The 27,192-nt window shown below is 40.8% G+C and overlaps 2 protein-coding genes across 3 annotated transcripts in view; both read right to left on the bottom strand.

The window, feature by feature from the left end:
* Positions 1-22,609, bottom strand: part of LOC120564182 (zinc finger protein 469) — a 213,963-nt gene extending 191,354 nt beyond the window's left edge. Inside the window, exons 1-2 of the mRNA XM_039808966.1 lie at positions 22,440-22,609; positions 7,735-7,799 (exon numbers count right to left, since the gene is read on the bottom strand). The gene's annotated coding sequence lies outside the window, so the exon portion shown is untranslated. The remainder of the gene's footprint in view (positions 1-7,734; positions 7,800-22,439) is intronic.
* Positions 22,610-25,221: 2,612 nt separating this feature from the next.
* The window catches only part of LOC120564373 (BTG3 associated nuclear protein), a 48,980-nt gene continuing 47,009 nt past the window's right edge, over positions 25,222-27,192 (bottom strand). For both annotated transcript variants that reach the window (XM_039809268.1, XM_039809269.1), the window contains exon 13: positions 25,222-26,307. In XM_039809268.1, the coding sequence (XP_039665202.1) occupies positions 26,191-26,307 (117 nt within the window). In that variant the 3' untranslated portion in view covers positions 25,222-26,190. The remainder of the gene's footprint in view (positions 26,308-27,192) is intronic.

Below are 27,192 nucleotides of genomic sequence, written 5' to 3'. Positions count from 1 at the left end.
AGAAAGAATAGCAAAATAAAAAAATCGCAAAAATGAAAATGCTGCCTGACCAGAGGAATTTGTTTACGCTGAAGTTATGATGCAAAACAAGTAGAGAAACAGTCTAAAACAGCAAGAGAAGATTTTTCAAAACATCACATTTTGCATGATGGGCCAGAGAAAAAAATAATTGCAGCGTAATCAAGCGTAAACATCTGTTGGAAGATGGATGAGCTGCATGGGTGCTTTTCAAGAACACCAGAACTTTCATACTAAATATGGGGCTGTGACTGTATATTTGGGATGCTACAAATGTAGATAAAGGCACTGGGAGGGGGAATAACCTTCTGCACAGCTGTGACAAGTTCACTAAACAGTGTGGCTGTTGTTGCTCTGATGTGGAGTGATAGCGTCGTACCCGTCTACAGCCCTTCGACTGAAACCAATGCCATATCACTGGAAGGAAGTGGACCTTTATTGTTATGACCTCAAAGGCTTTGGGTGGTCCACATTCAGACACACAAACACACGTGCATATGAGGAGGGAGAGTGAGAGAGAGACAACCGGCACACACAAATGTAACTATCCAAAACACTAAAAGCTCTACGAACATCTGCTATTTCCATATGCAAGCAAAATAGTGCTGTCAGTTAAACGCGTTATTAACGGCGTTAACGCAAACCAATTTTAACGGCGTTAATTGTTTTAGCGCGAGATTAACGTTCCGGCCAAAGAGTAGCAGGCTAACGTTACGTTTTGAGTGGATGGCGAGCGCGAGACGCCGAAATGGATGCCAATAAGATTCTGAATGGTAAGTTTACTTTTAAAAAGTTGCCAAATGATTCCATTGACAAGACCAAAGTGATCTGTGTGTTCTGTCGTTGTGAACTGAGCTATCATCGCAGCACCTCCAATCTGAAATGCCACTTGATGGCCAAGCTGTGGCCAAGCACACAGCTGACGCGAATTCTCCGCCCCCTCGTCAAAGCCAGGCGATAAGATAAGAGCATTAAAATGAGAAAAAAAATAATGGGACAAAAAGAAATCAAGGGACATTTAGAATAGATAAAAATGTGCGATTAATTGCGAGTTAACTATGACATTAATGCGATTAATCGCGATTAAATATTTTAAATCGTTTGACAGCACTAAAGCAAACGCATCGCTAATTGCACTTCCATATACATAAATGAATCTCTGGAATGCCTTTTTTTGCATGTAACCAATGCAAACTATTTAAGCCTACAATGAAAACATCTACACAGGCAAACTTATCCAGTGATGACTCATATTGCCATAAACAATACATACACTTAACGGTACGCAGTGTTGGGAAAGTTCACTTTCTAAATGAACTAGTTCAAAGTTCAGTTCACAAATTTTAAAATGAACTAGTTCAGTTCATAGTTCATACTTCAAAATTTTGAACTAAGTTCACAGTTCCAAAAATGAACTAGTTCATCGTTCCTTCTTTCCATAGGTTGCTTCAGTTCAACGTGCCGTTTCAGGTTTGCTGTGGATGTGACTGAACTGCGGATTTTCTTTTTGAAAGCCGGCGGGCAAAGTTTGCACAGACATGTACGATTTTTCCCATCCTCACCGACTTAGTCATAAAACTCGTTTAAATCATCATCCGACGCGCCCTTGCTTCTTCGTCGCCTCCATGCTGCTTTTTGTTTTGATGACGCATGCGCCGGTGCGACACTGGTGGCTGGTGTTGCCAGATTGGATTTTTCCGCTACATATTAAGGCCTGTTTACGGTGTGTTTTACTGAGTTTTCGCCTGGAAGGCTCTATAGAAATCTGGCACCCTGTTGTAGTAAACTGAGAGAGCGTGCCGTTCACAGACACCAGAATGAACGAGTTCACAGTAACGTTCATCAGGCAGTAATACAGTACGTTCAGTTCACGTTCGCCCAAAATATGAACAAGTTCATGAACTATCGTTCAATGAACGCGTTCAGGCACAACACTGACGGTACGTATATAAAGACATGCACACACACGCACACGGAGAGATAGGCATCAGTCACAGGCTAATATAGTTTCCACGGTAGTCTGTCAGTGGATGATGTGAGCTGACAGAGATTCATCGTGGCTAAAGTATAATCCAGACCTGTCCAAACAAACGTGTTCAACCTCGCCCAAGATAAGTAGGACGGAGCTAATCTCCAAACAAAAGACACAAAGCTGAGCACATTCGCACGACTAATCTGAGAAAACACCAAGGTGCTGCTCTTAGCAGGTCTTTGTTCAGCCTTTGGTTACTTTTCTCATAAAAATTTTAGCTCTAAAATCAGATCTATTAGCAGCCTGGTTAAGTGTGTGTGTGTGGTGACATTTCAGCGATGCACTCAAAGCTGTTTGGTTTTAAAGTTCGCATTGCTCTGTTTAAAATGCAATCAATCAGCACCCAGCAGAGTGAATCATTACTGTATTTACCAGGAGAGAATCTCTAGACCTGATAGGACACAGGTCTCACACATGTATACAGGAAAACAATTACCCACCCTCAGACTGACTGAAAGAGACATATTGGCTTTGACAAACCTTTACAGCAGTCCTGCTCCCATTTTTGTCATGCCCACGCACACGTATAACACAGAAAAACACACATGCACATAGACAAATAGTGGCAATCAGTGGGTGGATGTCAGCCCCCAGACAGGAACTGCTCCCAGCATTTGTAACGTAGCTCATAAATCACTGCACACATTGGGGTAACGATCCATTGAGAAAAAGAGGTGAAATTGCCGGTAAAATACGACCATAAGACCACACCGCAGCATTCACAGCTCTGCCTCCTGTCTGGCAGTGCTATCATTAACACGATTATCAGCGTGCACGGCTTTGACAATGCCTCAACACACAGAAGCAATGCACAAATATACCAGACTGGACAACGGTTGTAATGCTTGCGGTGCTTCAGTGGTAGCTTTGTTGCCATACATCTGCTATCAATTATTCAAATGTGAACTTTTAATATTGGAGCTCTGTGCCGAATGGCATAAAACCTTTCACTAATATATCTTTTCTAAACTTTGTACTAATGCGTGTTACAAAAAAAAAATTAAAAAAAAAATTGTATTACTCAAAAAATGTATTGTTGTTCGCGTTTGTGGTATGGTTATTACAATTTCTGTCATCCATTTAGCCTGATATAACACACCATTTAGTGCTTTCCCTTATTTTAGGACATTTCTGCAATGACAAACAAACTTCAAGGAATTCCAAAATGCATCGAGATTCAGTTTAGGGAAAAACAACTATCAAAATCCTGAGAATCTTTTTTTTTTCTTAAGATGCTTTATACATCTATACAGCTTTGCACTGTTGTTATTACTGTGCTCTGTAAACTGTGTGAGAGGGACCTTGAGGCCCGAAGGAAGTAGATCCCGAAACTGATCTGAAACCTGGTGTTCATATTCTGAGGATTTCCTCTACGTTAATTTCATCAATTATGTATTTTCCAGCAATCTGCAGGCTATCTGTTTTTCGTAGAAGAAGAGGGGCACATCCTACCTGGTAGCAATTTAGAGATTCAGATTGATTAGCATACAAACAGCTCTTTGAGGGCTACAATCATAAAATCGGATTCAAAGGTGAAGTTCAACAAGGGATCAGTTACCCATAACAGCATATCAATGATTGTTTCAAAATACTTGCCAATTAGTGGAATACAGCGTCAACATGACAGTGTTTTTAAACATGTATACCAGCTAAAAACATATAAGATTACCTGTAAGTAGATCATCAACAGTCTATTTATCTAAACAATTTCACCACCTCACCGTTACTGTACCATTGCTCCCTAGTGGCTGGACCTGACATCCAAGACCACCACTGTTGAATATACTGGCCTGCTCTCCTCAGGTGGCTCCTCAGCATACCAGTTTCCGCTGTATAGAGCACTCAAGAGAGCTGTGAGGCTATGCTGACCGTGTGTGAAGCTGCCTGCTGGTAAAATCCAACAAGAGCTTCACAAAACTCCCTGCGGCACATTCTGAGCGACATGAATTTGCTAGTGACTTGCCCTGAGCCTAGTCTCGCATTGCCAGCCAGATTATCTCCACAGCGCTGCGGAGCAAGGTCAGGCTCTACCACTCATACATTCCTGGATAGGAGATAGAAACGCTCAGGGTTGTTTGCATTTCTCTAGACTCGAGTCTGTTCGGTGTGTTCCGTGCCGTCATCTGTCGGAGGAGCTGTCGTCCTTCGTTTTGACCAACCAGACTTGCTTGGTCAGAGGGCGGGGAGTCGGACACACTCCACCAATCTGATTGGTGGAGTGCTAACCCGGAAATAACGAGCGGGATGAGTGTTGAACGCCTCTCAAAATCTGACGAAAATCTTTTAAACTGACCTTTGTCGATCTGAAATGAAGACAAGACAGATTCAGCAACTGTATGGTCTATTTCTCGCTTAAAATGTTTTCAGAAACACGTTTCAGTGAACTATCTTCATAAAATACAAGATTTTTTTTTGTATTACGTCTCTCGCACGCGCAGAACGTACGCTCAAGACGGCGTCGCTTCGGTGTGTTCTGAGGCACTTTTTGGACCTCTGGGAGCCGACTGATCAGTCCGACTGCCTTTTCTGCCGACGGTCAGCCGTAGGGTTGGTGTGTCGGGGCTTTAGGAAGGAACTTTTGGGGGAACATTTGCACCCCGCAAAAGAAAACGCCACATAAAATATTGAATGAAGTTAACTGTTCACACAATACAGTAACATGAACTATATAAACTAAATAAATGCCGTAAACATATTCTTCGTAAATCTTTACAGTCATTCCCTGAAGGAACCAAGCGGGCCTGCCTTGTTGCACGATCCAAATTTTATTCCAAACTTGCCATTTTTGGAAATGTACTGTCGTTGATCCAGACTACCCTGAGCCTAACAGCAGAGTAAGAATGGAAAAAGACTGTATTCCTTAACCAAAATGATGAGCATTCAAGAAGAGCAAGATTGACAGCCACAGTGCTTTGACAGTATTGCTGTGTAAGGGTCATGATAGTCTCTCAGTAGTGTGTGAGGCTACATTACATTATGTTCCCCGTCACAGGCTGAAAATTGATGTTTTCCAAGAAGACTCGCGTCAGCTACCCAGTAAATCTAATATTCTCAGCTCACACAGAACTCTCCAGATGTATCCTCTCTCTTTGCTCTTTACATACGTATGATGATTTTTGAATAAACCATGGTGTTCAGTAGGGCTGGGTATCTTTCAAAAAGGTTTGATAGCGGTACCGATACCAATACCGTGACTTCGATTCCGGTTCCTAAACAATACTTTTTTCGATACCAATTTTATAAAACAAAAGGAAACTACAACATTACAGCACAAATCTTTATTTTTCAGCCCCTACTATTACCTTGCCTATTTCATGTATGTCTGTGTATATGTACATGTGTATGTATATGAGTATACATATATTTTTTAAATGTTCTGTTTTTTGTATTTTACTTCATTGTTGTCGGTTGTGTTGTTCTTGGTTTTTATCTGCTGTTTGTTTCTGGAAAAGCACTTTATAAAGTACACATTATTAGATCTTGGTAGAAGCATGCTGCATGCTTATTGGCTCACTGACGCTCATGAGATTTACTCCTTAGGGATTGAAATTGGGTATTGAATGACAAGGTATTTTTCGATACCCGATACTTTCGAGGCAATTCAGGCGGTGCCTAAAAAGTACTGAATTCGGTGCCCAGCCCTAGTGATCAGTAATGTATTTACCTGTTGACAAATACTGCCAGCTTACAGAAATATCAACATTTTCCAAACACTACAACCCAACTGTGTGTATTTCTAACTTTTTTAACCTTAGAACAATAGATTACACTTTTGAAATGCTTCCCTTGCATATGTTGAGACATACAGTTTGTGAATTAATTGACAGTTTAGAGAAACTTGAATTTAGTACAAACTGCAAGTAATAATAATAAATATAATAATATTGTGTTTATATAACGCTTTTCAAAGTACTCAAAGATCCTTTACAATAAAACCAGTACATTAAGCACATTAAAAAGTGAAGCAATAAAATCGACAAATAAAAAACAAGCATATTAAAAATAAGTGAAACAATAAAATTAGCAGGTCTGTAAAGCACAGTAGGAAGGGGCCTGGTTATGGAAGGCTTTGTGGGTGAGGAGGAATACTTTAAAATGGATGCGTTGAGAAACAGGGAGCCAGTCAGGCTGTCAGGCTGACATGTCAGGCTTTATCCCAGCAATGTACATCCGTTGAGCCAGACTTGGCTTCAAGCAATGCGTAGGTGTACAAACAGCAGCGGACCGTACCAATCAGCGTCAGGTGAGGAGCTATTGGCAGCTAGGGGAGTGGTTTAGGTGTGTGTGGCGGCCGTCGTTTTCAAACAACAATGGTGGACGGGACAAACGGATGGTTCATCTAATCACCTGCCAGGTATTTTTTTTTAAGTGCCTGCCGTTCCTCAAACAGTTTCCAATGACGGCTTCTCAGATGGTTCTGTGTTAACAAACCATCTGGCGCATCAGGTTATCAGTCACCATGCAGTCAACAGAATTTCAATGTACTGTATAATGTTAATTAGCTTGATTATTTTTTTTCAAAAAGGATTTAGTCAAATTGAATAGTTGACTCTCAGTAGCAAACAATTGCATATAGCTTTTGGCAAAACTAAGTATTAAACCTCATGCAGAATTATCTACTTCACCTATGATTCATATGTTCAGTATGTTCCAAACACGCTGCTTTTTCCCTGTCACGCTTTTGCCTCCATAAATCTGAAGCTTAGCTGGAAGTAGAATATTTAGCGATTTATGGCGAAACAATGATTGTTTGGAACAGACGGAACATCAGGTTTAACAGTGGAGAAATGGATCATTGGGATCAGTGGACTTAGTGGAATGTAAATTTCTATGGACATTTTAACATGATTTTCGCCGTGACTCTGGCTCACCATTGGAATAATTATAACTGCTGTGAATACAAGATGACTACAGCTGCCATCCTCCACAAATGAGCGAGCAACAAACTTCAGAGCCCCTTTTCATTCTCACAGGGGGTGAGTATTTGATACTCAAAATATTTTTGAGTGTTGCTTTAACACATAATTCTGCATAAGTCTGTGTTTCTCAAGAACCCTTACTAACACATATGATATCACCTATGATATATATCAATATTACACATGGATAATGGTCCTTCTTCCCTGGTACCTGTCCATTTTAACCTGTAATAATCTACTTTTTGTCACACATACAGTACACAAAGGACATAAACAGAGAAAGAAAGACATTTTGTAGTTCAATGTTTCAAAACCAATATGCATTTATATAAAGATGTAATTGTATGCCCATGTATTTTTAACATGCAACAGCGACTGTCTCAACTCGAAAGAATTGTTCAAAGCACCTTTGGTACTGGGGCGCCTAAAAAGTTGGAAATATATATGTATTACTTGACATTTGTTTCAATTGCATTTATTTGTAAAAGTGTTTTGACATTTATCGAATTTGAATGGTATAGTGAAAAATTCAAAAATCTTTATACATACATAATACTTATCCATTTGCAAATTGTTTTCTTTGTGCATCATGACAAACATTTGTCACTTGTATTGCGACTTCTTTCTCTCTGTATATTGGGAATGCATACAATGCAGCATAAGTGCACAAACATCACATAAAGCACTAAGGATACATATGGTAGGTATACATGAAACACATTCATAATTGGTCATTAATACATGCCTAAATAATTCTGCACTTACTGTTTATGTTACTGCAGTTTCTGTATGGGTTGTATCTCTTTCTTCAGCTGCTCGGTCACACTCTCCTATCAGGGACAACAAGAGTAGAAAAAAATGTTACACACACCACTGACTCACTACAGCACTCAATGAGTTTGATGTTTAAAAAAGACAGTAGTGCAGCTGACAGAGGAACAAGGGTACACGCATATTTCTGGATGAAAGACAAACACACAACTGGAGGGCACCGCATTATTTACTTATAAATAATCGCTTAGAAGATCCCAACAAAGCAACTCCCCTAATCCCACTCCATGAGAAAGTTGACCATGAAACGGAAGGATTGCTCCAGTACAAGTGCTTCTTGGACACACTTCAATAGTCGAATGGAATCCCTGAATATCTCCAGCAAGATAAATAATGCAACACAATACAAATCAATCAGGAAAATGACAACAGTACAGCCCGCCCCATTCATTGCAGCGCTAAGCAACACTGGGATCACTGTTAAGTCACAAAAAAGGCTCATGTATGGACATGCTCGATGCACAGCAACAGCTAATGAAATGATTTCCATAATCAACGTTAATATAAAAGCAAAAAAATCTGAATGTTTTGGAATGATGCATGAAGCAATGGCAACCACACTGTGTCAATCAAACTCAAGAGCTCCTCACAGCGTGAGGGTGCCAATGAAAACACAGCGGCTCAAACTCATGGCTCTCACTGTTTACTCTAAATCTGTGTCTTCTTTATCAATTGGGGGAGGAAAATGTGTTCTTAAGAAATCACTGTTTTCATTTATTCACGGCTATTGAGTAGAGCAAAAAAGAGCAATATGATAACAGATGCCAATGTTTTACATTTCACTAAAAACAGCAAAAATATTTGGTAAAAGTCAGCTTTACACAGCTGCTTGCGAGTGCTTGCAAGGTCCTTTGAATCGGCATTGGTTTGAGGAACAAACAAAAAAAACTATCTTCCTAGCCTCCAGCAAAGAATGCTATATTAGTGGAAATGCTCACAATGACTCATATTACAGAACAGCTAGGCACATCATCTTAATTCCAACTGAACTCAGCCCAGCTGGATAGTGAGAATCTGTAAATTGTATATCTGGTTGAGTTTGAGAAAATTAAATCAAAACTTAAAAACCAAAACTTTCAAATGGATTTTCAATGGTGAACCTGAATCTGTGTGTGATGTGATGTAGCTGGGAGAATTAGGGTGGTATTTTTGTTTAGGGTGGGGGGGGGGGACTACATTGAACTGGATTCAACTGGCTGAACATGCAGCAAAAGTATGAACTGCATCTTGTTTTGGTCATAAAGCAAGTTAAGTTTAAGGTTAAAAAGTTAAGGCCAGTGTTCGTATGTCTATACAACACCATACCACCAACTGAGAACTGTAAACATATCACTCTTTCCTAAAGAATATCATCTGCTTACACTTTGCTGATATGTGGTGGTTAGCTTTCTAGGAAAGGCATCCCCTCTGTGGAGAGACACATTTTGTCTGTGAAAGCAACGAGGACATTACGCAGTGAAAAGGATGCTCATGTTCACGAGCAGGCTAGAAGACATCTCAGTTTCTCAAGCTCTCTGACAATCTTGAGAAGAACGCTATGATGGTAGAACACAACAACCACATATGGAAGAAATTGTGGGCAATTACAGTACAGTAGTTGAGACACTTATACAAGCTATATCAACATGTACACAGGAAAAGCCACAGCGTGCATCCAGGTCTAAAAGAGGACGGGGGGGGGGTGAATGGTGGTAAACAAGGGTAAGGGTAAAACATGCTTCTCTGTGCCGATAGCCAGAACTGATTAGCCTAAGAGACACACGAGACACATAAAATAGATCACTTACAGGTGGAAATGAGGACACATCTAAGAAAGGCAAACACAAAGATGTTTTTTGCAGGTGTTCATCAGCTTTCTGACCTTAAAAACTTGTTGGTGAGGACTATATAGCTGATGAGTTTTACTGATATCAGAGTATGTGTGTAGTGGATGGAAAGTGTCAAACAGACTCTGTTTATTTACAACCATTGTGGTCTTCCCGTCTAAATATTCAGAGGCAAATGGGTCCCCCTCCGCAAAATGAGAGCTTTCCAGTCAGACCCTCTGGCCACACTGATTGAATCTAAATTCATAATGACAAGACAACTGCATACAGTATGCCCCATTACAAACACTATTCTTTATAGACTGTGTTCTTAAAAAGCATTATCCTGTTTCATGCACATGGTTTGAATCAAGGTGGATTGGCTGTGCTCAGTGTGTAGTATTGGAAAGTTATTATTTTCAAAGGCCCACAGGCCTCCTTTTCCAGACTCCATGTACTGAACAATGTAACTTTCCCTGAGCAAACATAGGGATGTATCTCTGGAACAGACAGAATCGATTTGGTTCAGCCCAAACACTAGCTGCACATGAGGATGCACTGCTGCTCTCCAGCACCGTGCATGTGCAAAATAGTGACACTCAAGCCAAGAAAGAGCCACTGCCAAAGCCTGTGTAGTACTTGGTTCTTATCAAATCACTGTGAACATTATTCTTAGGTTACCGTGAACTGTGGAAGCAGAAAGATATAGCCATTAAACTTTTTTTTCACACCCAAGAAACCAAATATCTTTAGCCTTCTTCAGTCAGTTTGGGGGGACTGTGTTCACATGCTTGTCTCGGCTGGCTGGGCAATTGCTGAGTATTGTTATCTGAGAATGGAGCTGTTCACTGGGCGGAAAGTTCTCTGAGCAATTTCTTTAGGACGGCAATCAAAAATATATGTGATATTCCCGGGGTTAATTATGTAACCTGACAAAATAGTAACAGGCAAAACAAAAAAGCTGTGCCAACACATGTTCTCAATTTTAATAGGAAAAAATGATTACAATGAAAAGAAGCACTGATTGTGGATTATGGCTTGGGTATGTAATGACTCTTTGCACCTCTCGGACACTTACCGTCAAACCATGCAGAATTGTATATAAATTACAAACAAAAAGGAAAATGTCCAACTGGCTCAGGGACCTGACTTAAAACAGTCAGGAACATTTTTAGAAAAAATTAAAAACAATACTCCCCTATTTATTCCAAGAAAGGATGCCACAAATAAAAATATAGCAATTCATAAATGGTCTCTGTTGTAGGCCTGTTGTTATCCTTCTCCTCTAAAGTTTGGGGTCTCCTTCATCACCGACAACTCTGGCTTCTTACCACTGCCAGGACAGCTAGCCAGAGAGACGAGCAGAGAAAATTGTCTGTCATTTGATCATACTGCGAGCCATTTTCAGTGGAAAATGGTGGTGAGACTGTTTTTCTGTGTTCATGAACGCCCGCAGCTGTTTTTCTCATTTCTCCTGTGCTTTTCCTGACACAGACCATTTGGGCAGATGTACACTCCACCTGGGGTAGAACTGACAACCAAAGCTCGCCCTGTGCTTATTATGGATATGTGAAACATATCCTATCTGTAAGAACTATCAGGTAAGGGCTGAATTCACTCAAACAACGTCATGCCATCAAACACACTCTAATTGCTGAGTAATCCACCTTTCCCAGAAGCAAAACACAAATATATTCACTGTTAACTGGAAACATGCAAACTTACAATACATCTAGTGTGCATGTAGCAGATGTTTACATATACAGTACATGTGATCTAGCTGGAAGCATCTGCTCTGTCCATCCCCATGATCCAAATTTCTTTGATCAGTACTAAGCAAGCCCAAGGATGTGTCTGTCCAAATCCCCTTCTTTCCTCAATCTGCCCTGCACGCCCCTCTATCCTACCCTGACAACCATCATGGTATCCCACCAACCACCCAGCCACCTCTTCATCAGCAGGCTTCTGTGTCCCCTCCACTGATGCATCCAGGGGGACTCCATGGCTGCCTAAGCCCATTATAGGGGCTCCTGAACACCCCCCACACACACCCACAGACTCTACAACCCTGTGTGGGCCTGTGGAGCCTGGGGCTTGGCATGTGGAAGCAATCACAGCAGAGAGAGAGATGAAATGATATACAGAACTAATAGCGAGATGGATCAGTAATGACCGAGATCTAATGTCTAATCAAAATACGTTCACTCAGCACAAGCAGTGACTTCATGGGTCTGGGTGCATGTCTCAGAGAGGGAGGCCCTGGTCAGTAATGACCAGGATCACATATCTTATCATAACACATAGATGTGAGTGCCTCCATTATAAATATTAGCCACAACTACTGTTCACACAGAAATTCTCAACACTACAGTGATGCCATCCTGCTAACCGATATAAAAAGGTATGACACATTTGAAAGGGGTTTGATAGGAATGATTGAACAAGATGCTTAAATATCAAATGTTCCCCCTTCTAGCTAAACTCTACTTAACCATTACCTGAGCTGCTCTCAGTTAAATCATGATATGTGAAGTAGGCCAACAGACCTACATGTCTGGCATACTCTTCAGAAGGACTCTTTGGTAGGAGTTGTGTCTAGCTGAGTTAAATGCTCAAATTACAGATCATTACGCTGAGGTTCACAGGGTTGGGTCGTGATAGCTGGTTCCATTTTTTATTTGGTTCCAGGTTTGTAATGTTTTTAAGCTCTGTGTCTAACCAATATTTATCTTCTCTTTTTTTTTTTTTTTGCAGAAGTGCATTGTACCAAACATTCAGACAGTTCATATAAATACTGTAGCAAATACTTAATGTGGAAAAACTTCTAAATGTGTTTTGGCCTTCACACAAAATGCTAGTTATATAAACTTTTGCTGCATAGAATTGTTGAAGTGTTTCACTTTCTTGCCAAGAGTTTTATGAGAGGATTGATACCACTCTTATGTGTGAGAGCAGTATCAATCTGCTCATCAATCTCTTGGCATTAAAGCAAATAAGACTATTTCCCAAAATATTGAACTATACCTTTAAACCGAAATAGACTGATATGAGATTAATAAGGGATTCAGATGGATTTGCATTTGACAAGTAGATCTGATACTGGATGCAGATTAGATAAAAGGCGCAGGTGATCAAATCTGCTGGTGACAATAGTCATCACAGCCAACAAAACCGATGGCCTGTGCCTAGAAATTAAAGGCTTGCTTTTGTTTACTTCTGTCCGAAAAAAAGGACCCATTGCTTCAAAAAATACTAAGAATTTTGGCACAGGAGCCTCCAAAACTCTCACACACACACACACACACACACACACACACACACACACACACACACACACACACACACACACTCACTCTCTCTCTCTCAGGAATCCAAACTCATGTTTCTGTCAATGTATCTTCAGGTAGCACTCTCTGCATCGTAAACTAGGAATGTTTCTGAGCCAAAAGGCAAAGAGAGAGAGCCAGCTCAGTAATCTTCACTCCTCATTCATCTCCCGCACACATTTGCTATCATCTTTTTGACAGCAATCGATCCTTACACAACATCAATAACAGCTTTGTGAGCTAATTTTTATAAATGCGCTCACCAATTACAACCTGAACGAACAATTTGCCACATTCTGATTCCACTTTGGGATATATCCATCATAACTCTAGTTGCAGCTTTGTTAATCACTGACTTTTTTGTGCATGTGTAGTGCACTGCTGGTGAGTAGAGCGGAAGACAGGATGAATGGTGAGTGATAAACCGTGCTCTATGTGGTACCACTGTTGGAAATATTAGTATATTAAGTTCAATTGAGATAATCTCTAATAAATAAATATGACTAAAGCTTCTCCAGTGTGGTTAGATGACATGATAGATCGACATGATTCAGAATAAATCTGTCCTAACCATGTTGTTGTGAAATGCAATTTAATTCTGAGCATTTTAAACCAGTTTTGCAGGTAACGACATCCCACAAACAAGTGAAAAAAAGGTCTAAACAATGGAATGTGTTTGGCTTCCTGGCTTGGTTAGAAAATAACACATACGCGAAAACAGACAATCTTAAATGTGACCTTTAAGAATGTGTATATGTGTGTGTGAGTGTGTGTGTGTCTGTTTCTGTGTTTCTCTGTGTGTCTGTCTGTCTGTGTGTGTGTGTGTGTGTGTGTGTGTGTGTTTCTGTCTGTCTCTGTGTGGGTGGGTGTGTGTGTGGGTGTGTGTGTATAGTAACCAAACCCCTCTACCCACTGATCATGTGATCAAGAAGAGCTGAACCAGATGGTGTCTAAAAAATGAATGCTCTCTCTGGAGTCTCCCACACACACATAACAAACATCTATGGTATCACTTTAGCCATTTACTGCTAAGCTTTAACACATTACCACACAAATGATTGATAATTAACACTATATTCTCTTTATCGTGCACAAATATACAATCCAATCAAATGTATTCCCTTCCCCTCCCTTCCCTTAAGTTCTGTGAGTTCACTCAGTGCAGGCTCTGGAGTTTTCTTAATCCTTCTGGGGTCCGTTTCAGAAAGCAGGTTTAGTGAAAACTCAGAGTTTGTTAGCCCTGAGATGAGGGAAACTGGGTTTTCTCTTTCAGAAAGGGAGGTTAATCAAACCTGAGAGATAGTTTCAGAAAGAGAGGTAATTTAACCTCAGAATCAGTTACTATGGTAACTGAGACCCTAACTTGGTTGGGAGCAGGTTTTCTTCAATAAACCTCGAGTTTCTCTCAGTCTCCTCCCTCTGACACAGCGCTCTCTCATTTCCTCATTCATTCATTCAGTCTGTATCAGGCGCATTTAAGCGCAGTTTGTTATCTGCATGAATAAAAAAAACAGTGTTGGTTTATTAACCTAGAGGATGGATACCCGAACCGAGCCCGTTGGGACCCGTTGGGACCCGTTGGGACCCGGGCCGGGTTCGTACAGATATTTAGAAATGATGTTCGGGTTCGGGTAGGGCTCGGTCACATCAGCGCGATAAGGCATTGAACATTTTAAATTAAACAGCTTATTAATGTGCGCTTGCTGCCCCGTGTGCGCTGATGCGCTCATCTGTTGACATTTATGAATGCCTTCCTACAGTTGCTTAATAAAAGCGGGCTTTCCACTCAAACAAACGTACATGTGTCATTAGTATGAGAAAAAAAAATATATTTTAACTGTGTCGGACACGGAACGGGCTCGGACAGAAAAATGCGGCCCGATCCGCACTCTATACTAACCGTGTGAGGCAGACTATAAAACATTTCCTTTTGTCGACGATCCCGTTGATGAAGAAGCTGTATTACTTCTCAGGGAGTTAAACACGCGTCGGGAGATGATATTGAGGCCCCGACTATAGATGCATTTTCATTTCCAGATACTAGCCTACAATTTTTCTATCAGTTATGTATCCTACATAACCTTATCCGTCCTCATATCACTAACGTCACCCTAAGGGCCATTAACCCTCTGGCGCATAGCGGTCACTACATGTATTCCACAAGGAATTCCACAGTATTGCAGGTGAATGATGTAAACCCTTTGAAAGAAAAGATTATGAATTATAATTCTGTTAATGATGGCATTGCTGCCTCAGAATGTATTGAATGGATTAGTAGGCCTAGGACTTTTTCGCCCGCAGGAATGCAACTAAATGAAATAGATTATAGGTTCAATACCATTTCGCCAGTAATATTAAACTTACGATTAAATATGATATTAATACACTATATTGGAACTTACGCATTTACTTTAGCAGCAATGTTCCCTCTAGTCTTTTCATAGTGGTGGTGCACGCGCTTATCTCGGAGTCAACCTACCCTGAGTTGACTGAACCAATTCAAATCAGCTGTTCTGGAACTGAAAAAACTGAGTTTTCCATCTCGGGGTAAATCTACTCAGAGATCAGGGTTAGACTCAGAGTTTGTTAAACCTCCTTCCTGAAACGGGCCCCAGATTTCTCCTTGGGCCCTCTGAGGGCCACTGCCAGCCACACTCACTTTATCATGTTACTCAGTAGTGACAACACAGCCTTTGGGTGTTTCCTGATCTTGTCTCTCACTCTCTAATTGCACTAAACTATTGCTGAGCCAAGACACAGCTGGGTACAACAACATTCACCTCATGTTCCTAAGCTGAGTACAGTCGAGCTGAGAGGTGCAGGCAGGGTGGATCCTTGAAATAAAAAGCTCCTTGTTCAGAGCTGATTGCAAAGATAATTGTCAGAGCTGGAAGGCAATGAAACCCATTGCCTTTTCTCCACTCCCCTGTCTTCACTTGCATCATAACGACGGCACAAACCTGGGGCCATGTCTGTCTCACAGCACTGGACCCTGATTGGACCTGAACACCAACAGCTCAGCCAGACGACAGCCTGAGCTGAGAGGTTCACATCACATCCTCCTCCCTGTTTCCTGTGTTTTCCAGCAAAACAGTGCACATGATTTATTTCAGTGTGAGAGATTTAATGAGGATCTGCTTCTAGTTTTCTCTTCTCTTGAGTTTTGCCACACACTTCCTGGAGGCCGTTAAGGAAAACAAAAAGAATGACATGACTTGATGGGCTGCAGAAGAGGCATGAAGGTGCTGAGAAATGGACAGTATTTGTCAGGCATGGCCTAAAAGAACAAAAGCAAAGAACCTAATTGACTGGGAGTTTAAAGTAATGATCCAAAACACTGTCATATGAATAAACATTTTGCATTTGCCACAAACCACCAACTCACAGTTCATGAAAGCTGGTACATTTGATGTTTAAAAGTGCAGTAGGTAAGACTTATAAAACTAACATATTTGCTGAAACTGATCCTATGTTCGAGTGAAACTACATGAAGAAGGTAATTTAAAAATATGGCTCCTCTGGCACCACCTACAGCCTGTAGTGTGATTTGCAAAAATCCACCGCTCCCTGTTCAGATCCTCCAATCAGGGCCAGGGGGGGGTGGGGGTGGTGTCTAACTGCGTGTCAATGCTCATGCACACGCATTCATTCTCCCTTGTGGGGGGAGGGACTTAGGAGACTGTTTTGGGCTTTAGCGGAAAGAGGGGAGGGACTGAGAAGTTGTCGATGTTCAAATATTTTTGGCTAAGTCCTGGATCTTCACAATCCTACCTACAGCACCTTTAAACATGCTATGTCAAGTACTGTAGGTCTTTCCCAGGAGTGTTCGCTTGGGTGTGTAGAATAATAAATATACAGAAGAAGAAGAACATAGCAACGACAATCACCACAGCAAGGCCGACCAAAACCTTCATCAACAAAAAAATTTAAGTACAATTTTTTTTTCCTACAATAGTGCTTTAGGAGGTGCTTTCAGTACCGGAATCAATCTACAGTATCATACTACAACAGCTACCATAAAGGTACTCTTGGCAGTGCTAACCTTACGGTGTGTTTTCAGACAGCAGGTCATAACCGTCATGCTGTATTTTGAACTCCTCCAGTACAGCTACAAGTTACATTCCGTCCTACTAACAAACTACAGATTGCTAACAGAAAACTATTATATGACACAATATAGCAGGCTTAGCTAATATTATAATAGCTACCATCATTAACGCTATTTATTCACCCAGAATGGATTAACCAAACTTAAAAGACAACTTTGTTTTGATTTATGTTTGTTGTGAAGAGGTGTATTACTCAGGGAACCAGATAGCTTCAAAATTAGCTACCACCACAATGTGGTGTCTTTAGTTGTCATGTCATGTCACTCCTCACCTGTGCAGACTTTACCTTATTTGAACTTTTTCACATTTTGACATGTCACAGTAGAAAAAGCACAGATGTAAATAACTAAAATGAATGATGGCTGAATTCCACTTAGCTACTTTGATTTCAAGTTTCTGCTATTGTGCATGTGCACTGTCACTCACAGGGCCTATACCATGAAGCTGGTTTAGGTGGCTAGCCAGCTATGTTTCAGTTTAGTTTCCACCAACCCTGGGTTTTAGGTACTATGAAAGTAGCTCGGCTTTAATCGGTGTTCGTTGCCATGGTATCTTACGCTGCACGGCTAACCTGCTCCGGGGCAGGTTATGTTCTGGATTTGAGATCTCAGTCTGAAGTTTGACCAATCAGCGGTGAGCAAAGAAAAATATAGGTGACGTAATTAATTCCCAGCTGCTGTTCTCTGTTGCAATCATTGCAATGGCTTCACCTTTTGCTGCAAAGAAGTGTTTGTGATAAAATATTCACAAAAATAATAAAAGGTTGTGATAAATACTCACCACTTTGAATTATATTTTTATATTTTGTCTTGATCTGCTGCCAAGAACGGTTTGGAGTTGGGGTTGCATCTAAAAATCAATTAATATTAATCTTTCTTAGGATGTCAAAGCTAATACATTCACATTTTACAAACATACATACATATATATATATATATATATATATATATATATAATATATATATATATATATATATACATTTTCATTTTATTTAATACATTTTTAATATGATTAGCCTATATTCATAATTTCACATTAATGGCCTATAGAATGTATTTCTTTAACTTCCGCATTAACGCAATCAGCAATCTTCCTCCAAGATTGTTCTCTTGCTTTGGCAGCAGAGACGGTATTACTGCGTGCTTGAAAAACATTTTTATATTCTAAAAATAATTTCTTGCTCCTTCGCGAAAAATATATTGCTCTCGCTCTATCCATATTGAACGTGATTGGTTGTTCGGTGCCGACGTCACTCTTTTATGTGCACGCGCGCGGGGAGTAATCAGAGTTTAAGGATCAAAGCCTGAGTTAACAGAGAAAGTTGATAAGCTGCGTCATGGTACCAATAAAGCCTGATTGCATCGGTTTGGTTTTGTCAACTCTAAACCAATCCTGCAACCCTGAGTTTGTTCAACTACCATCATGGTACAGGCCCACACTGTTGAGTAGAACAGAGCCATCGTTAGTGCAATTAGTAACACCTGGGCTTATCCAACTATGACAAGTCAAAATGTCTGCTGTGGGAAAGGTCCACTGAGCAGGTTATGTTCTTGGGCTGTATTTTTTGTGTGATTTTGATCAAAGGATTTCTAACTTCTGGAATAAGAAACATAAAAAGAAATATACTCACACACTCCGCTGTTAGAGGCAAGTGGTCTTTTGGGCTCACCGTTTTCTAAAAAGATATTTTGTGGCGTTCTTTTACTAAAGGTTCTGTCCGACCTATTTCTACGGTAAAGACGCTACCAGTCAACAATTTATTTTCTCTGTGGCAGCAAGTTACATAAACTGGCAAATTATTCCAGTAGATTAAACTGGGGTTCACTGGAGACAGAAAGGGTGGACTTTGCTAGCCTAGCAATGTTAAGCTACAAACGATCCATAATGCAACTCTCTCTTAAAGAAACAGTATCACTTTGAGCTGGTACTTCTAGTGCGTTTCATTTGTACTCGGAAGTCGGATTTTCCGAGGTCAAAGCTGGAAACACGCCCCCTGACCTCGGATATCCGAACTCGGAACTCGAACAACCTCGCAGAATCCAGAGTTCAAAATCCAACATGGCTGCCCCTGAAACAACAGTAGTGAAAGCTGTAGTAACATACAGTTATTAGCACTTCTGTCTTATTTGTGTCTCACTTAATCAGTCATACACACAGTCCTGTCCATCGTCTATCTGTGGACATGTTGTTACGCTTGTTTGTATGCACAAAAACAGCGTAATGCGTTGTTAACAACTGGTATAGCTAACAATGGCTAACCTGGCTAGAGCTATCCCCACAATGAAAAATCTGACTTGTAAATGGAACGCATTCAACTCGGGTGTGGCGTCATTCCCAGCTTTGGCTTCCAAGGTTCCGAGGTAAATGGAACGCACTATCACACCCATGCTCACACCATTAAAAGTGAAGTCTATTCCTTATGATACATAGTATGACCCCAAACATAATTTCCAGATCAGGCCTATGCAATATATGAAAAATATAACCAGGCTTCCTTCTTGTGAGACTATTAAAATTTATCATTTGTATATGTATATGTGTATATATCTGCTGCTCCCTCTCCCGCCCATCTCTCATTTTCCACTCTACACTATCACATGTGATGAGGAACAACACGAAATAAAAACAGACTGAGCTGCCCCCAAAGATGTGTTAAGATGCAAAAAAATTACAATATCTATTGAACATGTCTATGATAAACCAGGGGAAATGAAATTCCCCTCAACGATGTATAAATGACTTTCCAACTTGTATTTGTAATGTGAATTAGCTGACAATGACTAGCTGCATTAATATAACAGAAAGGTGTAATGGTCAATTTGCTGTAAGTACTGTGCTAAATATCTCTCAACTGCTGAGTAAGCATGTACTGCCATCAGCAGTATACACGCAGGTTTTGTGATGGTTGTTGTCCTTAAATGACTCTTTGACGCAGCTGAAATTGGAAAGCATGCTGATTTTTAGCAGTCCTCCCTTTTACCCCTATTAAAATCTTTCTTAATCCAAATATCCTCTTGTTTACTCCCCAACCCACTGCAATGTCAGAAGAAGGTCTTTATCTCCTCCCTGACACTTTGCTTGAGTCATACAAGCTGAATCAGTCCAATCCTGTTGATATATCAATGTACTGGCTTTCTATGAATGTGAAAACTCATTATCGCTCTATGCTGCTGTCATGTATACAGCCTGTATAGCTAGGGACATTTTTAAAGACTGAACAAGGCTTTACTGTCTCTTGTCCTCTAGTGACTTTCGTGGCAGACTGTCTTGTGCAGACTGGGTTTAGGTGAGCCAGCGAATGGCTTGGCCTAAGACTCTATGCTTAGACAAGGAGACTTTCTGCTGTATGCCAATATACCAATAGGAGGCAAGGCGCTCACTTTATGAAGCCTATAAACACTCAAAAAACACAATAAAACATGTCTCTCTGCCCTGCATACACACAAACTGTAAATGAATGTGCCAGTGTCAGCACCCTCCACCTCCCCCACACCCCCACACACACACACATACACAGTGTGACGCTCTTCAATCCTGATAGTTTAATTTGTGAATATAACCAGAGATGGTGGTATGCAGTGTCAGACACTGGTGTTGAACAGATCTGGGCTGACCTGCTGTTACGGTTGGACTGGAGGAAAACATGCTGAGTTATCAACCATTTATGGCTCCAGACAAAGCCTTGTACCGCATGCCACATCTGGCATAATCATATTTATTATAACCATAACAAAGATAAGAGGAAGTAAAATCGAAGACAGCCTCTCTCAGAGCACTTACACTTCTGCACAATGAAAAGCAAATTGGAGTTTCCTTTCATCACATGAGAGCTTTCTGGCGTTAACAAACAAGCAGTCGTTCTCCCATGGAATCAGAGTCGGCCTCAGTTCAAACTGGACGACCTCTCTAGGTCCCTAACGTCTCTAAAAACAAAAGGACCATTCTGGCATGTTAAAACTCACAAAGCGCGAACAAAAATACACTGCAAGATGCAGTCATTTCCGTCTCTGACCTATACTGTAAGAACAATACTTGTCTTTCAAACTGAAGCTGTCCTTAAACTGATGCATATTTAGATTTGCACAGGCATTATCAATCTGGATTTTTTTTTTCAGTGAGTTGCCATCTGCCATATAGAGCATTTCACGATAAGGAAAGAGACATAGCTGAGGCAAAAGATGCACAGTGTCAGGTACTGTGTTCCAGGTATTGACAACTAGGTCTTCCTGCAAATGTAGCTTTCTATTCATTACCAACTTGCAACATTAATACTGTATGAAAGTCTTCCCAGAAATCTTGTTATACAGACATTGGCAGTGTAGATCTTATTAAGTTTCCGGCAGCTTACAGTAAACAGTAGGCTGTCAATTACTTATAATGGCATTCGATGCTAATAAAATGTGTTATAGTCACTTGCTCAAACAGACCACAGGGCACATTGTATAAATGCCTCTGGTTCAGACACTTAATATATGTGAGTAAGATTTGATGTTTATGGCACTGTGGCTAAAAAAAAAAAGAAAGAAAAAAGCAGGGCCTCCTAGTTATCCAAGACAAAATTTCTTGCAACCCACACACATTAAGAACACAACACACACACACACACACACACACACACACAATGATAATATATCCTTCAAATAAATCATATTATGTATATGTTTGGAAGTTATAAAAAAATGAATTAAAGAAGCCCTCATAAGCTGTGCACAGGTGATTCCCAAAGGAGAGTCACCTTCAATGAAGTTGTATGGGTTATCACAGGAGACTATTATGACTTTTCTGTCTTTAACTCATCACCTATAACATACAAAGTGTAATATACATATACACATATATATATATATATATATATATATATATATATATATATACACACACATATATACACACATATATATACATATATATATATACATATATATATATATATATACACACATATATATACATATATATACACACACACACATATATATACACACACATATATATATATATACACACACACAACATATATATATACACACACACACACACATATATATATATACACACACACACATATATACACATATATACATATATATACATATATATATATATATATATATATATGGGCCCTTGGCATGATGCACCTGCTTCATTCTTTGCATTCAAACGTTTGTCAACGTCTGTCAGATGAGTCACATTGTGAGCCCGAGTACCGTGAAAAGCCCGGGCGGTCAAATTCAAGTAAACGTCGTAAAAGAAAGCAGCAGAGCTCAGAAAGCACCTCGTGAGCCCGTAAAACCGGTTACCCCCCACCCCCACGTCATCACGTCCAAGTTCACCTTCAGTTCAACGACGTAATGCATTTCAAAATTAACGCTGCGCGGCACATAAAACGCCAACTTACCTTCGACGCTAAAAGTAGAAGCATTCAATCGGTAGGTCCGAGCCGTCAACTTTTACAGTTTGTTTTGAACAAACTCGTTGACCAGGAAGCATTTTGTAGCCGTTGTCTGGATGAGTTTGTACCCCTCCTCTCTCTCTCACATCTGGTCCCTAAACCGGAGTACCTCCCATCCGCGCAGCTTCAGCTGCGAACCCACACTTTTTTACTACTTCTCATGAGTCAAGGAATTCGCTGCTGGGTCTTATTAAATTACCATTCGTATCTTTGAAGCTTCAGTTAAAAGAAACTAAATAGATGGAAATGGTTATTCCGCTTTTTCCAGGTGACATAATCACAAACATTCAGCGCGTGCACAGCTCTTTAAAAGCCTCGTGTTAGTTGATGCAGGATTAAGTAACGTCGAGCTTCATAAAAATGTCGCGAGAGCTAATGAGGAGAGGAAATACCAGGTACACAAATATGTATTAGTCATTGCAGCAAATAGGATACACATATGTTAGTACACAATGTACAATATCTTCGTACTTTTTCTACCACTGGTGACAAAATAACCAAAGAACTAACCGGTTATGTTGGAGGCTGTAAATCGATAACTGATACTTAAAACGGTTAAGTTAAGCTGCTCTGATAAAGAAAAGTTACTCTTTAATCGAATTCACAAAATCAGTCTCAGTTGTGAGGGGAGCTCCATAAAACTAACATTGGTTAACGACATCTTGGTTGCTTGATTTATAGATTTGGAAGAAAAACATATTCTAGTAAAATATAAACTAAACTGTAAAGTATTCTTGGAATAGTAAATCCTGATTTACTGTAGGATGGAAATTTCCATATATTGAAATATTGCAAAGTTGCCTGTCTAGTTTCCAGATCAGTGGATTTCTCCTTCCTTACATTCTTAGGAGGATCACCCTCCTTTAGCATCTATTATATTAATTGTCCTGCTGATATTTACTGCTGTAAAAAGTAGGCTAATACACCAAGTCATATGCAAAGCAAAAAAAAAAAAAAATGGTAGCAGCTTGTCATCTTTTATTGAGCAGCCAAAAGGGCAGTTAAATTATTGCCTATAGCTAAAAAAAATGTGGATGTCTAACATCCCAAAAAAACATCCAGCAGCTCTTTCTATTTTATGATGCATGTAACAACAGCCATGCTGCTACAGAGATGTTTCTAAAGGCAAAGTTTTGACCTTTAGTAATATTCAGCAAGTGAGAAGAAAAAAAAAATAATAATAAAAAAAAGTGTATAAACTGTAGACTGTGACATTAGTGATCTGGTGTAATCTGTCCGCTGGCACCAGACAGATACATTCTGGTTGCGTGGAGCTTTGTTTCCCAGAGATTAACAATTGCTGATTTATGATCCCGAGACACATTCTGTTTGGACATTTTTGCTCCAACAAATATGTTCACTCATCTTTGCACATTTTCCTGAGATAACTCCTCCAGCCTTGTAAAAAAGTTTAAACAAGGGAAATTTTGCAGCCAAAGTAAAAAAGCCGAGGCGAGCTGCGGAGGTTAGGAGGACTTGCGTGTTGGAAGCAGATGCCAGCGGAGCCGCTGTCACTGCAGGAGAACACGGAGCTGCTGAGAGAAGGAGGGGGAAAATACACCGCCTGGGGCTCTGTCCATCACTCCACTCCTTCTCCTCAAAACGTGCATTCTGCTTCCAAGCAACCTCATCTCTACACGTATCATTCATTTTATGTTTTCAGCGGGTTATCTCAGAGGCACCCAGAGAGAGGGCCCGTCGCTATGGTAACCACTCCAGCTCCTGGATGGAGCCCAGGGTTGTAAAAGCGAAGAGCAAGAGACCATTACGAGCAGGGCCTTTTTTTCCTTCCAAGTCCAAGATTTAATGGAGGGGTCGCTGGGGGAGAGACAGATGTCCAAGCCAACATTTTAAGTCAGCTACATCAAGATTATTTCTAAAAGGGATGGACCAGCTGAGTGGATTATTTTAAAAGGGGGGTGGGGGGTAAATGGACTTTAACACAGCTTACAGGAAGAGGAAAACACAAGTTGAGTGGGAGGAGAGGAATACGCAAGAGAGCCCGATGAGGGGAACGGACAAGATGAAGAGGCAGCGTAAAGGGGGTCAGAGACAGCAACAACAGACTGAAAGGAAACAAAAGGAAGCAGCCAAGACTGTGGATGTTGTTTTATCAAGTTCATTTTGTCGCCTGGTTCTTCTCCCCCCCCCCCCGACTCCAAAATACACCATTACATCACACTGAGCATGGGAAACTTCCCCCAAACCAACACAGCCTCAGAGTGTCTCGCTTATCTCTTTTGTTGCTGACTGCAGAGATATTCATCATTAGCAGAGCATCAGTACAACACAACACATTCTATGGGTCTTTATGGACAGAAAAGCATAACCATGCAGTGGGCAAAGAGTGGATTTGAAAGGAAATGTAAGTACAGTTCAGACACTGCCATAATGAGGCCAGTAGATTAGTCTTTTGACAAAAACCTTGTCGAGACATCTAAAAGCTTAGTTTAAAAGTCTATTCGGTCAGGATTGCTGACATTACAGTAGCCTAATCCTATGGTTATTGAAGTTGACATGATACATATTTACTTCAAAAATAGTAAATACATTAGCGCAGCATGAAACAAGACCTCAAAACCAAACTATCATTTCATGCTCTCTTCAATTGTTTATTTGCAGTGGATGAAAGCAAAGTCTTGTCTTGGAGATCTTTGAAGCCATTTTGATGACCACGGTCGCTGGAAATAAAGAGAAAATACAGAGAGAAACCAAAATAAAAACACACTTTTATGGCAACCACAAACATGTTTTATTCACATGAATGTATCTTTCACACAGACAAAACTGGGAGGAATAAACAACTTCAAGGTCTCCTTGGTTTTCTACAAGCAACTTGTACTGTCTACCACTGGCACCATCTCTTCTAGTTCATGGTCTTGTACCTCCAAAATTAAGGCTCCCCAGAAATTTCGGCATGTAACAATGAGATAAATCAAACGCACAAACATACGAACAAAGCGGTGCGGCTAAAGCAATATGAAAACAACAAGAGCTAAGTAAAGGAAGGCAGGGCTCACAGCCGTCAGACATAGTGTGGACTAAATCATGGAGAGTGACAGGAAACCAAATTAATCACAACCAAGAGAAGCTGTGCGGAGCTGAAGCTACTTTCCACTGCAGTCCACCGTGACAAGAAATGGACGAGAAAAGGAGCACAGTACTGGCTGTTTGAGGTGGGATTCAGGGGGTTTTCAAACCCTCGTGGGGGTTTTCGGGGTCAGCCAAGCAGCTCAACTCCAAATAACCTCACTATTTTCCAAAGTTGATGTAAACAAGCGTGTGTGCTGATGAAGTGGCAGGGTGATGGTCTGCATAAGCAGCATCCTCCCTGGATAGACAATAATCCCATTGTGTATTCTGCAGTGGGCCAGGTCCTCATGGTGATGAAAACACCAGAGAGGCCACAGCTGATTTTGGAGTATCACAGTCTTTTCAAGTTCTCTGTGAACATTTCCACATGGTAACATCTGGTTGGCAAAGAATTGAGGAATTTGCAGGGGAAACAAACAAAAAAAAAAAAATTGAAAAATGCTTTTTCCCTGTGTTTCACCAGTGACCTACAGAATAGACATATTTATTAAAAATGCTGTCTGACTCCATTGTTTATCAGACTGTGCGCATTTGTCGACCTCGGAGACTCGTCAGGCCATGCTGTGGAGCAGAGTTCGGGGCTGCGGTGAACCAGGCGGGGCTCTCAGGTGGCCACAGAGGTGACGATCTGGACCACTTCGCCGTTCTCTCCCTGGATGGCACCCTGGATGGCCTCTTTCACCTCCATGTCCGTCTGCAGGGCAGGGGCCAGCTCGGCAGCCTGGGACACATGAAAGAGAGGAGAGGGAAGCGGTAACAAACGGGAAGACTGCGAGATCTGGTCCTGCTTGAGCTAATCAGTGTAATTAGAAAAAGCTGCAACACAAGTGTGTTTCCTGTAAACTAACAGATGGGGACCAAACCATACTGTAGCCCCGGCCCATGTGTCATTGTGGGAGACACTGTGAATGGACTAAAGATAGAAGGAGCAGAGGAATGACAAGACGAGAGATTAGAGAAGAGATATATCAGAGAGAAGAAAGAAGAAGACAGTCGGTGGAAGGGCCGAGAAAAGGAGGCAGAGCGACAGGTGGAGAGAGACTTGACAAGTGATGAGCCATTTGTATTTTAATGCTCTCCGACTGTCTCTATGGTCGGTGTCAGACACAGCGAGGTATTGTGCGGGTAAAAAAAAAAAAAAAAAAAAAACCTCAAAAGATGAGAGGTTCATGACTCAGTCCTGGATGATGACCATGAAGAGTGACTCACTCCTTCCTCGAATGCGCGCCAAAGGTTCCCTCAAACACACCTGCAGCATGTAATCCTCCCTCCAACCCAACATGCCTGTCACTAGACAACAGCACTGAGTGGAGCACAGCTGCACCACAGCAGCACACACAGTGCAACAACAACACATGAGGCTGACACGCTGTTACCACTGGCCTTAAAGAGGCCAAGTAAAACTCATACGGAGCCATGGGTTTTTTTTTTTTTCACTGAGCATTTGAAACACTGGACATGTTGAAATGTCTCACTACGGGCCTCGTTCTCCATTTGGAAATACTCAAAGATAATGGATCCATTGCTTTGAATTGTATGCATCAGAAACTATTCTGGCATATTTGTAAGAAGTGTGGTCAAATCATTACACCAGAGCAGGAGGTAA

Source organism: Perca fluviatilis, chromosome 8 (assembly GCF_010015445.1).
Source record: "Perca fluviatilis chromosome 8, GENO_Pfluv_1.0, whole genome shotgun sequence".
Taxonomy (NCBI): Eukaryota; Metazoa; Chordata; class Actinopteri; order Perciformes; family Percidae; genus Perca; species Perca fluviatilis.
Note: the sequence above shows the minus strand (reverse complement) of the source record. Positions and strands in the feature narration are given on the sequence as shown.